This window comes from Rattus norvegicus, chromosome 3 (genome assembly GCF_021556685.1).
Source record: "Rattus norvegicus strain SHRSP/BbbUtx chromosome 3, alternate assembly SHRSP_T2T, whole genome shotgun sequence".
Lineage (NCBI taxonomy): Eukaryota > Metazoa > Chordata > Mammalia > Rodentia > Muridae > Rattus > Rattus norvegicus.
In genome coordinates this window covers 154,231,715-154,245,090 of record NC_141536.1, presented here as the reverse complement: position 1 = coordinate 154,245,090, position 13,376 = coordinate 154,231,715, and the positions used below count along the sequence as shown (strand labels likewise).

The 13,376-nt window shown below is 50.6% G+C and overlaps 1 protein-coding gene and 1 long non-coding RNA gene across 14 annotated transcripts in view; one reads left to right on the top strand and one right to left on the bottom strand.

Annotated features, from left to right (window-relative positions):
* The window catches only part of Eya2 (EYA transcriptional coactivator and phosphatase 2), a 183,612-nt gene that overhangs the window by 59,003 nt on the left and 111,233 nt on the right, over positions 1 to 13,376 (bottom strand). For all 13 annotated transcript variants that reach the window (XM_087647288.1, XM_087647297.1, NM_130427.2 and 10 more), the window contains 2 exon segments: positions 4,836 to 4,903; positions 1,454 to 1,628 (listed from right to left, as the gene is read on the bottom strand). In XM_087647288.1, the coding sequence (XP_087503414.1) occupies positions 1,454 to 1,628; positions 4,836 to 4,903 (243 nt within the window).
* Positions 3,712 to 12,821, top strand: LOC147995811 (uncharacterized). Its single transcript, XR_015684832.1, has 5 exons — positions 3,712 to 3,886; positions 4,430 to 4,643; positions 6,204 to 7,095; positions 8,438 to 8,484; positions 12,237 to 12,821. It is a non-coding gene; the product is annotated as an uncharacterized LOC147995811 (long non-coding RNA).

Below are 13,376 nucleotides of genomic sequence, written 5' to 3'. Positions count from 1 at the left end.
ACAGCAACTTCTGGTTGGGAAGCTGAAGCAGGAGGATTGCAGATTTGGAAGCACCCTGGCCTGTGTAGCTAAGAGTTGAGGTGAGATCCAGGACACGGGTGTGGGTGTGTCCCCTGTCTTGTAGCTCCCGAGTGCTGGGTTTCCTTGTCCCTCCCCCCACCCCCTGGTCTATTGGTTCTGGCACAGCGCTGACGCTACTCTGGCTCTAGCCTTGGGCATAAGACCTTCTCCCATCCCAGCATTGTACCTAAGCCACAGAGGCTGGCTGTGGGATGGACATGTGACTAAACTGGCCAATGAGAGTGCTCTAAGGCTCTGGCGGAAGGATCTAAAAGGAAGAAGCCCTTCTTTGTGGTGATGCAGCAGGCAGGATATGGCCTATGCCATGCTAATTCTCCAACACTGCTTATAACTTGCCTCACAAGTATTTTTGTTTCTTTCATATAGTTTTTTTTTCTATTTTCTGGAGTCTAAAAGTCCTGTGTAATACAGGGTTTCCCTAAAACTCCGGTGCCTCAGTGTTGATTGTACCACAGGGTCGTGTGAGGATCCTAGAAGGCTGAGACCCGTGAGTAACAGCGGCTCAACCTCCTCAGAGAGAATGGACACCGGAGGGGTAGCTGGCTAGCTCTCAGGCCGATTTATCTTACATTGAGTATGAGTGTGTGCAGTGCCTGCAGAGTCCAGAAGAGGGCGTCAGATCCCTGTGGCTGGAATTATGGGCAGCTGTGAGCCACCCAAGGTCGGTGCTGAGAACAGACTCAGTCCCTCTGGAAGAGCAGCGAGTGTTCTTCACAGTTGAGCCATCGCTTTAGTTCCCCCATCCCCCACCAGTCCTGCCCCTGCGAGCTTTAGGGAACATCTCAATTGGGCATAACCAATGAGTAGCTCAGCACAGAAGATGAAGCCTGAGGGCCTGGGTTCAAATCCTAGTTCCACAGTTATTAGTCCATACTTGTTACTCTGACCTGTACTGTTCTCTGTGGAAGATAGGGGTGCGGGCTGGGGGTGAGAAGCCCTTCTCTTGTGAGGATTGTGGCACGTCCTTCCTACTCCAGTTTGCAAATGTATCTGTGAGACTATTTGATTGCAGTCTACAAAGGCCAAATGGACAGTGTCCCAGGGCTGGAGAGATGGCTCAGCGGCTAAATGCGCTCGCTGTTCTTACAGAGAAGCCCGGTTCGGTTCCCAGCACACACATGGGACTCCGGTTCACGCCATCCAAACATACATGCATTTAAAAAAAAAAACCTGCGTCTTTAAAGAAATCTTCAGAGCCCCTCCCTGCTTTTTGTCGTTCAAACTAAGGACTGCCTGGAAAACAGTAGGTGCTTCATAAATGCTTGTTACTAGGGGTAGAGAGGTGATGAGAGAAGACTGTGCAAGCATGCGTTTCTCTTGGACGACAGCTCGCAGAGCTGCTTCACTTGGGAGCTTGAGAGAGCATACTTACCGGCCAGTGACTCAGAACTCTGGCTGACATTGTGAGGAGCCTCCTGGAGGACGTAGGTGGACGTGGAGAGGGGCGAGGAGCAGAGGCTGCTGGCTGGGACATAGGGCGGGTTGTATGATGGGCTGAAATACTGGGGGTACTGGTTCTGTGGGAAGTTGGGGTAGGAGGGGTAATCCTGGCAAGAGAGAAAAAAAAAGGGACAGGGGTTGAATGAGATGCCACGCCTGGCAGCCCGGGCTCCCTCTTTAGAGCAAACCCCGATTTTCCAGAGGATCGATGTCTAGTTTTCCCATAAATGGATTCTGACCCAAGAGCCAAGTGCAAGTGGCACAGGCTGAAAGTAAAGGAGACACGGGGACAGAGGGATGAAGCCACAAGTGGAAACAGGGTGGCCCCGCATTGGCTGACACAGGACTAGACAAGATGACCCACACCGGGAAGGCTGAGGTGGTGGGGATCCCCATCTGAACCTGCGTCTCCCCAGGGCTGGGAGCTGTGGTGTGGCCGCCGAGTTCAGCCATCTCTAACAACAGCTTCCAGGTTGGGTGTGGAGGGTGGGGCATGGAGGTGAGGAAAGTCCTTGGCCTTCCTGCCTGTAGGAGAGCCCGAGGGTGAGCATTTGTTGATGACCCTGAAGAACAGGACTGTGGGTCGACAGTCTCTTGGTCAAGGCTGTGTCTCCAGTGTGAGAACCAGGCCTAGCATTCGTCGAGATCTCAGAGATGCTGTGTGAGCCATGAGGGGAGCGTAGACCTTGGGCTGAGGGACATCTCATGCTGTGTGAGCCATGAGTGGAGAGCAGACCTTGGGCTGAGGGACATCTCATGCTGTGTGAGCCATGAGGGGAGAGCAGACCTTGGGCTGAGGGACATGTCATGCTGTGTGAGCCATGAGTGGAGTGCAGACCTTGGGCTGAGGGACATTTCATGCTGTGTGAGCCATGAGGGGAGAGCAGACCTTGGGCTGAGGGACATGTCATGCTGTGTGAGCCATGACTGGAGAGCAGACCTTGGGCTGAGGGACATGTCATGCTGTGTGAGCCATGAGTGGAGTGCAGACCTTGGGCTGAGTGACATTTCATGCTGTGTGAGCCATGAGGGGAGAGCAGACCTTGGGCTGAGTGACATCTCATGCTGTGTGAGCCATGAGGGGAGAGCAGACCTTGGGCTGAGGGACATGTCATGCTGTGTGAGCCATGAGTGGAGAGCAGACCTTGGGTTGAGGGACATCTCATGCTGTGTGAGCAGTGAGTGGAGTGTAGACCTTGGGCTGAGAGACATGTCATGCTGTGTGAGCAGTGAGTGGAGAGCAGACCTTGGGCTGAGGGACATGCCATGCTGTGTGAGCAGTGAGTGGAGTGTAGACCTTGGGCTGAGGGACATGTCATGCTGTGTGAGCCATGAGAGGAGTGCAGACCTTGGGCTGAGGGACATCTCAAGAACATTTCAGAGAACAAGTTCAAAACAGAGCAGTCCCTACGATATCAGGGTCCAGGATGTCCCCCCAGCCTCAGCTATCATTCCTTCCAACACAGCCTCAGTCATGCACCATCTCCTCTGCCCCCGCCATCACCACCGTCTCCATCACCATCACCACTATCATCACTGTCCACCCCCATCATCACAATCTCCACCATCATCACCATCATCACCACTACCACCATCACTATCATCACCAGCAACACCACCACCACCATCACCACCATCTGCCCCCCCCTACCCTGCCATCACCAACATCTCCATCACCATCTCCATCACAACCATCATCACCATCATCACCACCACCATCACCATTTCCATCACCATTACCACCACCATCATCACCACCACCACAACCACCATCCCTCTCCCTACCCTGCCATCATCATCTCCATCACCATCACCATCGCTACCACCACCACCACCACCACCACCACCACCACCACCACCACCACCATCATCATCATCATCATCATCATCATCATCATCATCATCATCATCAGTGATTCACTCACAAGAAACTCACAGAAGATTCTGGGCCCCAGCTCATTTCTGCTAAGTCAGAGTTCCCAGGGACTCTGAATCTGTGGCAGGGTCCTAGAGTAAGATGGTCAGCTACCTGGAGTTAAGAACTGCATCTGGAGGGGTTGGGGATTTAGCTCAGTGGTAGAGTGCTTGCCTAGCAAGTGCAAGGCCCTGGATTCAGTCCTCAGCTCCAAAAAAAAAAAAAAAAAAAAAAAAAAAAAAAAAAAAAGAACTGCATCTGGAAAGTCCCATTTCAGATACAAGCTCTGGGTTTGTGTGTGTCGTTCATGGAGCTGGAGGGGAGAGTGTTTGTTCTTGGTACTTTTGTGTATTAGCAACACTCGAGCCTTTTGTTTCGAGAGGAGCTAGGACCCGGAGCTTTGAGCATGCTGGCAGACATGCTACCACCGGCCCACACCCTCTACCTTTGGTAGGCTAATTCTTTTTGTTCCTAAATGATTTATTTATTTTTATTTTACATGCATTGGTGTTTTGGCTGCATGCATGTCTGTGTGAGGGTGTCAGACCCCTGGAACTGGAATTACAGACAGTTGTGAGCTGCCCAGTGGGTGCTGGGAATTGAACTCAGGTCCTTTGGAAGAGCAATCGGTGCTCATAACCACTGAGCCACCTCTCCAGCTCTTTAGGCTCATTATTTATGTGTCTGTGCCTGTGTGGGAGTATGCCATATATGCCTGTGTGGGAGTATGCGCCAGTGGAGACCAGAAGAAGGTGCCAGATCCCCTGGAGCTGGAGTTGCAGGGGGATATGAGCCCCCTGAGGTGTGTACTGAAACTCAACCTCCAGTCTTCCTAACCACTGAACTATCCTCCCCAGCCCCTAGTTAAATTCCTTTTGGTTGTTTTAGACAAGGTCTCATATAGCTCAGGCTGGCCTTGAGCATACTAAATAGCTAAGGATGACCCTGACCTCCTGGACCTCCTGCCTCACTCTCCCGATTGCTGGACTACAGGTGTACACAACCACATCTGGCTGTCTCCAGACTGATTCTTAACTGACTCTAAGGAAAGCCAAGTGACTTCCACAGTGGCCAGCATCCCATGAAACAACCATCAGATGCAGAAGGAGCAGGATGCGTTGTCCTGGGAGAGGCTTGTGGTCCAGGGAAAGCACATAGACTGCACCCACAGTCCACACTCAAGAGCTCCTAAATGCTTCCAGCTCAGGTAAGATCAGACCTGACATCTTGGGGATCTTGCAATTTTATTTCTAGTGTTATTTTGTCCGATCTGGCTCCTGGAATGAGGCCAGCTTTCTGGTGGGAATCGTGGGTGTGAGGTGGCTCTGTCGTGCACCTTGAGTTAAGGGGAACAGTTAAAGAAAGAAGCGAGAAGAGAATTGGCAGGTGCCATTTCTACCTGGTGCACGCTCCCAAATCCGGCCGTGTTGGTCAATCCGTTGGCGCCTTGATAGAGCCCTGCGGTGCCTGCAGGAGGACAGGACAGGTTAGGTCTCTCCCAGGACAGGTTAGGGAGAAGGAGTAGCAGATGCGGCTCTCAGGCCTGGGGTCAGGAGGTGGGGGCAGAACCAGTGACCAGTGGCTACATTTCCTTAGCTTCTTTAGTAAACAAAGAAAAGAATTTCTTTTGAGGGATTAAGGAGAGGAGTAAATGCGACCTGGAACTTGAAACATTGTTTTATTCTAGTGCAGGTGCGTGGGTGCCTGCCTGCAAGTCTAGGTCAGGGAACTTGGAAATTTGCAGGAGTTGGTCTTTTTTCTACCACGTGGATTCCAGGGGTTGTCAGGCTTGTTGGTTAGTGCTTGTATCCTTCTGATCATGGTAACTGTGTTTTTAATAAATTATTTATTTATTTACTTTTCTTTTGAGACAAGGTTTCTCTGTGTAGCCCTGGCTGTCCTAGAGCTTGCTCTATAGACCAGGCTGGCCTCGAACTCTGAGATCTGAGATCCACCTGCCTCTGCCTCCTGAGTGCTGGGAATAAAGGCATGCTCCACTATGCACAGCCTAAAATTATTTATTTTTTTAAACTGTGGTTAAAAATTATGGAATGTAACACCATTTTATTCAGTTTAAAATGTAAGGAGTGCCAAGTGCATTTATGTTCTGTGCTGCCGTCATAACATCCATTACTAAGACTTCTTTTTAGAACATTCTAGAAAATCTGCAGAATCTTGTAAAATCGGAACACTGTATACATCTTGAAAGCCCATCGCCCCAGAGCCTTGTCAGGAGCCTCACACAGTGCCCTCGTGGTCAGCAAGGACCAGCACTTAGGCAACCAGGGTACTGCCAGGGAATAAATGATGCAGCCACCAGGGAGGAAGTCAGAACCATTTGATGGCCCGTGAACCCGGGAGACAGGTGACACCCAAGAGTTCACAGAACTGACACCGGCTCCCTGAATACTTGCAGGTGCCCCGTACTGAGAGGAGAGTGTGCTCCCGTGGCCTGTATGTAGTTTGTCCTGAAAGAATTCCCATGTTGGGAGGTCCTAGGAGCTCAGAGGGTCTCATTCATGGGACTCCTCGATTAGCTAGCTGTAAGAGAGTCACAGAAGAGCCAGCATGGCCACCCTATCCTCTGCCTGCTGATATAATCTTTCATTTACATGCACACACACACACACACACACACACACACACACACACACACACACACCTCAGGCAACATGGTGCCTGTCAAAAGGGCCTTCCTTGTTCACCTGGGGCAGCCTTATCTTGAATGTTGGGCCTACGATTTTAATCAAACCTTTTTTCTTTATAGGGTTAACCTGCCTCCAGTGTTTCCTTACAGTAATAGAAAAAAAAGAAAAAAGAAAAAAACACAGAGAAAACCCATTTCAGACATCTCACAGTTTCTGCCTGTGAGTGATGAGAACTGAGAGGAATTAAACGAAAAGAAGGGACAGAGGCCGAAAGGAGCCCAGAGTGGATTTCCTCAGCGTCTCAGGACAGGGGAATAAAGTGCTCAGGCCCTGCAAGCATGAGGATCTGAGTTCAGATCCCTAACACCTCTACAAAAAGCCATGCGTGGTGCCACTGCCTGGAATCCCAGCACTGGAGTAGCTGAGGCAGAAAGATCCCTGGGCCCTGTCTGCCCTGTAAAAGCACAACCAGGAAGTTGAATTTGCCAGGTCCGTCTCTCTCTTGTCTAGAACCTGTCATGCTGACACATCTAGCCACAGAAGAGGCTGGGGTGGGGGTGGGGGTGGCAGAATATCCTAGTCAGAGCCCAGAGGAGAGAGAGCATTCTGTCTCTGAGAGAGGGTGGGGACAAGGGAGAGCTCTGGCAGAACCTGCTGCTGCCAGCCTTCCCCCCTTCTACCCCTCACCACATTGTCCCAGCCAGCAATGTCTGTGTCTAACAGCCATCTAAACGAGTCTGTGAAACCACTCGAGGCCGCACGCGCTGTTGTCCAAGACTTCCTACCCCATCTTTCTGGCCCAGGAGGGGTTCCCTGCTGGGCTGTGACGTCTTCTCACTAAGCTTTGTTCAGCTGTCCATTCTTCAGATGACCCCGAGTCACCAAAGGAAAATAAACAATGCGCTGTTCTGAGAAAGAGCGGGAGACCGACTGTGACCACCCTTGCTCAAGTCTGCCCTAAGTCAGCCTTCCTTGGGTGCACACAGAAGAGAAGGAGTTGTCCTGGGGCAGGTAGGGTCACCATGGCAACCAGTGAAAGAAAAATATTGACTCAGGAACCCCCAAGACCACATTCTCGGCACAAAGGAGATTTACTTACTCCAGAGGCACAGAGGGCAGAGAATAAGAGACACATGTTTGCCACACTCAATCAAGCTGGTCAGAGTCCCTTCAACCAGGACCAGAGAGATGACCTTGAGTAAAATGGGCTAGCCTTAGACTTTCCAACCAGGCCTTCTTGTGCATGTGTGCAGACCAGCCTTGAGGACAGAGTGGGATCTCAGTGGGTCAGAGTGGATCCTAGTGGGTCATACTGGGATGGGTAAGGTGTGTGACGTTTAGGATTGAGGAGCCCTGTGTAACGGAAGTCAGGAGAAAGTCCCAGTGGGGTCCCGTGTCTGTCTCTTACTCTCCTTGTCCTTCTATTTCCTCTTCCTCCTTTGGACCTCAGTTCAGATTAAGCCTTCCCTGACTGCACGCTTTCCCCAGTCACCGTTCAGGATCTCTCTAAGTCCCCCAGGTCCTGGGGCGGTGTCTGAGGAACTGCTAGAGAGACATCTCCTCCTCCCTTCCTTGGATCAGAGTCCGTACCGGGCATGGGTAGAGAGTGGGTAGGCGTGGGTATTTCTGCACACAAGACAAAACAGAAGCAGAAAGCTAGCTCGCCCCCCAAACCAAACCAAATTCCCCATTCAAGTGATCTAGTTGCCACCCATAGATGGGACATCTGCGTCAGGCTTTCTGAAAACAGCCTTGTGAAATAACTCTGGGTGGAACCCCTCACCATGCTACTTAACTTCTTTTCCCAAAGCAGAGGGCTCCACAGGTCAGGTCCACAAGATATTCAGGATCTTTGTAATAAAGTCTGACAGAGGAGCAGTTAAAACTTAAAGGCTGATGGCCAGACAGCAAGATGGCTCAGTATGCAAAGGGTGTCTGCTGCCAAGTCCAAGAGCCCGAGTTCGATCCTCAGACCCACATGGCGGAAAGAGAAAACCAACTCTTACAAATTGTCCTCTGACACGCACGCAAATAAGTGCAATTATAAATTCAAAAGGAATATTTAAAAACGCAAAGACTGAAACCCTTCTGGCAGGAGTCACGACTACCTGGAATGTATCTGGGGGTGATAGGAACAGAACTTGGGGGAAGGGAATGTAGGACTTCTGTTAAAAAAAAATCAATTTGATGGGAGGCGCCCAGAAGCCCCGCCCACCCCGGGGTCCTAGACACCACCCACAGCCCAGCAAGCCGTAGACTTTCTTAGTCTGTTTCCCACTTTTTCCCGTGTGTATGTTCTCAAGTTTATATTTTAAAGATTGCTAAAGATGCTGTGTATTTTCTAAACACACAGGAAGGCATTTGGAGGTTCATGCATACATCTCAGGACGCATGCATTAGGTACGTAAATTACACTTAAAAAGTGGTTCTTTGTAAAAGATCTTGCCAGAGAGCTTTTGCAAACAGCAGGCAGAAGGAAGTGTCCTTATATTTACAGTGTGTAATTGCCGATTCTTCTGTGTCGTAACGGCTTCAATCATCTCTCTCCTGAGCCCAAAGTTCTGTTCTCAGTAGCCAGTGTATTGCAAATATATGTACCCAGTGGTCTAAACCTCAGGTCTAGAGAGCACCTTTGGAAGTGTGCTTACCCTTCCCACGTTTTAAACTGCCTTGTTCAACTTCACTCGAGGCTTGGGATACTGCAGAGTGTGAAGAAACAAAGTAAAGAACCCTGTTTTAAATCCTAAACTGTCTAGGAAAACACTGCTAGTTCTGACTGTGTAGGTGCCGGAGTTAAGCTTAAGGATTGAGGTGACTGAACGGCACAAACCCCAGGGTTTACATCTAGTTCTTCAGATTAAAAAAAAAAATCCTTTTAAATGTATGTTTTGTCTGTTCCTAGAAGGCAAAATTTTGAAGAGTAAGAGCTGGCTGCCTGGTCCCACCCAGCCCTGGATCTGCCCCACCCCATCCTGGCTCCACCCCTGGCCTGGTCCACACCGCCAAGCTCTGGCCCCGCCCCATCCCACCCTGGCTCCACCCCTTGGCTTGGCCCAAACCACTGCGTTCTGGCCCTGCCCTGCTCTGCCCTGGCCCCACCCACGCCCTGGCCCACATGAACCCGCTCTGGTCCCATCCCCACCTCAGGCCTTCATCATGGGCTTCCTTCATTCTCCCCAACCCCAACCACACATCAGAGAAAGCCAAACATGGAGCCTTCAGATCCCCCACACAGAAGAGGGTGGGATGGAACCCACATGAGTTGACAAGAGTCAACTGACAAGAGTCCTGACAAGAGTCAGGAGGGAACCCACATGTAATCGATGATTTTTCCCTGACACCTGTCAACAATCGGGTGACCTAGCTAAGCCCCAGTTTCTCTTCTGCAAAATGGAGCTAAATGTGAGTCGTTTGGTATCTGACAAGGATTCTAGGAAACCAGGGCTATCAACGGCAGAGCTACCCAGAGTAGGCGATCAACAAACTATAGCTAGGATTTTCATTCTTTATGCACTTGGCAGGCTGAGAAGGAGGAGGATCATGATGAGTCAGAGGCTAGCCTCGGCTACATAGTAATAGCGTTAAAGGGTACAGAACTTGATGATTCATGTTGAGTTCTGGGCTCTGAGACCAACATGTGAGCAGGTAGACTCAGGATTCCAGCCGGTCCTTGTGCAGGGGCTGAGTGCGGTGGCTGAATAAGAATGGCTCCCACAGGCTAATATATTTGAATGCTTGGTCATTAGAGAGTGGTACTCCCTGAGAGGGATTAGGAGGTGTGGCCTTGTTAAAGGAAGTGTGTCACGGAGGGTGGGCTTTGAGTTTTCAGAAGCCCAAACCAGTCCCAGTGTCTCTTTCTTTCTCAGCCGCCTGCAGAACTAGATGTAGATCTCTCAGCTGCTTCTCCAGCATCACAGCTACCTACCAGCTGCAGACAACCAGGAGACTATCATCCTCACTGGGCGGGGCCTAAGCGGAGGAGACCTCAAAGCCCGCCCACACAGTGATGCACTTCCTCCAACAAGGCCATACCCATTCCAACAAGGCCACACCCACAAAAGACACACCCACTCAACAAGGCCTCACCTTCAACAAGGCCACACCCACAAAAGACACACCCACTCAACAAGGCCACACCCCCTAATAGTGCCATTCCTTATGGGTCAACCATTCAAACACTTGAGTCTATGGGGGCTACACCTATTCAAACCACCACAGACGGCATGCACAGTGTATGGTCCGATCCAAAGTGCCAGTGAAGCCATGCCATGATACAAATGCTGCCAGGAACATCTCAGGTCACTACATGGTCACTACGTGTATGATTTTGAGTTAATTTCTGGTCAGTGTATACCCATAGGTCCAGGCCAGCTTGGGCTGCACAGGAAAACCCACAGTAAACATCATGTGATTCTGCCACAGCAGGGGACTTCTTGTGTTAGTTTTGGGTGTTTCTCGAGACTCTAGCCCTGAGCCCAAGGACAACATGAGAGTTCAGGCCTACAGAATATACTTTAATAACCCCTGGCTGCCTGTGCCCAGCAAATAGGAAACAGTCTGACAGAAGCCAGGGTATTCTCGGGAGAAACAGAGGCCTATGTCTAGTTTGTGACGGGGTGACTGTCACATAAGCCATGCTAAAGTCTCTAGGCAAACACTTCCTGGGAGTGAAGAGACACTTCTCCAAATTGGTTCTCTTCAGAGAATGCAGACTCGGTGAAATGACCTCACAGGCGACCTGGGGAAGCCTCTGAGGTCACACAGGCCGTGTCTGTCGGTGCCAGAGCTAGTCTCATAAAACACTGTATGCAGCTGGGTCCTCTGCACAGCTCGGCCCAGCCCCCACAAAGCTGCCTGCTCTGGGTTTCTAGGCAGAAGCAAAGACGCCCCGCTGACCCACACATTCTGAGGGCCTTCCTTAGTGTCCCCCAGGAAGAGACGGAGATCACTTAGGCTACGGCCACAGCCTCTCACGCTGTCTCTGCTTTCAGATCAAAGCCTCAAGTTCTGGGGTTCTCCAAGCTATAACTCACTACTTGCCCTAAAATCTCACATTGCTACTAGAGGGTGATGCTTGCAGCAGCTGCGAGCCCTGGCTTTTATCTCAGCGGGATTTATTTCTGCTTCTCCTGTCATGGCCTCCTGTCCTCAAAGGTGAAATAATCCCAAAGTCTCTCAATGGGATGTTGCTCCCCTGCTTGCTGTCAGGAGGTGGGTGCGGTGTTTTAACCTTGCGACCTTGGAGCTGCACCCATGCTTACATCATAGCTTTGAGGTCCTTGCCAGACAATGTCCACCCATGTCTCCTACACATATTCTGTGTTTAGTGTCTACACAGAGTGAACATTAGGCCAAGGGTGGAGGGGTTGCTTGAGGCTCCTATTAGCGGTCGTGAGACATGGCAGGGTTATACTGTTATACCTCACCAGTGTGATCTCCATGCCCCAGATGGGCTGACAGAGCTTCCATGAGAGGGACCAGGCTCCCTGAAAGGAAGGGCTGGTCACTGAGACCCTTCAAACTGGCCAGTGTGGTCTGGGAACGGGGCTCAGTTGGTAGGGTCTCATGCCCCAGGTTCAGTCCCCACTACCACACACACTGGGAGTGATGGGAGGTCTGGGTGTGAAGGTTGGAGAATCAGAAGTTCAAGGTCATCCTCACAGTGACTGTGAGGCTAGCTTAGACAGGAACCTTGACTCAAAAAACTAAAAACAAACCAACCAAACAAAAAACAAACAAGGGCTGGATGGCTCAGTGGTTAAGAGCACTGACTGCTCTTCCAGAGGTCCTGAGTTCAATTCCCAGCAACCACATGGTGGCTCACGACCATCTGTAATGAGATCTGATGCCCTCTTCTGGTGTGTCTGAAGACAGCTACAGTGTACTTACATATAATAAATAAATCTTAAAAAAAAAAAAACCAAATAAACAAAATGCATGTGCCCTGACCTCTTTCCTCAGTCCTCCTGGATCCTGATTTTATCTGGACTGAGATGTGGTGCTGTGGGTGCTACAGGCCAGTGTCTTACTGGGATGGCCTGGGAGAAGGGGCTCTGAAGAGGGGGGCTACATCAGGAAAGTGGGGGCTTTATGAACGAGGTTTGTGTCCTTGTCAAAGAGACATCATTCATCCTGTCCTCTGGGACACACAGGAAAGATGGCCACCTATAAACCAAGGATCGACACTGACCTGCCAACTGTGCTTGGAACAAGAAAGAAGTTACCAGCTGTGACATCCTGGGGCTGCGGTCGCCTTGGCAGACTGAGACTGTGGGCCTCACCCAGGAGGCTGCAAGGATGAGGTGGACCAGCAGGTGAAAGGAACTAGGGTCTCTGACTCTCTCACCCCACCTCCAATGGTTACAAGAATGGGACCAAGCAGTGTCTCAGCCAACAGCACTCATTACAATCATTGTGGCTTCGATACAACGGCTCAATTCAGTTACCGCTCCGAATGCTCTATCAGTGGGAGTGAAGCTCACAGAAGGTCCTGACACATTCTGCAGCAACCTGGGGGGGGTGTCCATGGTCGCAAGGGGGCTTGCAGGCCAGTGGCAAATCCTCAGGGACAGCATGCTGCAGCTGCTCTGGACTTTTGGGAGAGGTTTTCTAGACAGGCAGATGGAGGGCACCATCAGGCCTGTGACTGAGTGCAGACATTGGTCCCCACATCTTTGCTGGGCACAGACATGACAGCAGGTGGCCTGGTACTAATTAAACCTTATTTGTGGACCCGAGATGCTAGAATTTCCTATCATTTTTCTTGCTAGGAAGTATCATTCTAAACAAAAATTCTCTCCGCCATCTGGACGTTGTTACCTTATAAGACACAGAGACACGGGATGGACAGGTGGCAGCTCGGAGACAGACAGGCAGCAGCTAGCTTGTGTCTAGTTTAGAGCAGAAAGGGACCGCTCTTTCTGGGATGGGTTTTTAAAACTTGGACTGCATGCAGGGTTGGAGAGACGGCTCAGTGGGTAAGAGCCCTGCCTGCTCTTCCAGAGGACCTGGGTTTGCTTTCCAGATCCTACACGGTGGGTTGCAACCATCCTTAACTCCAGCTCCAGGGCATCAGGTGCCCTCTTCTGACCTCCTAGGGACTGGGCACACTTGTGGTGCATGGACCATACATGTAGACCAAACATCCACACATATCAAACGAATGGTAAAATAGTTAAAAAAAAAACCAATAAACTTGGTGAGGGGAGGAACTGGGGGAAGAGGAGGGAGGGGAAACTGTAGTCAGGATGTAATGTATGAGAGGGAATAAAGGTATAATAATAATAATAATA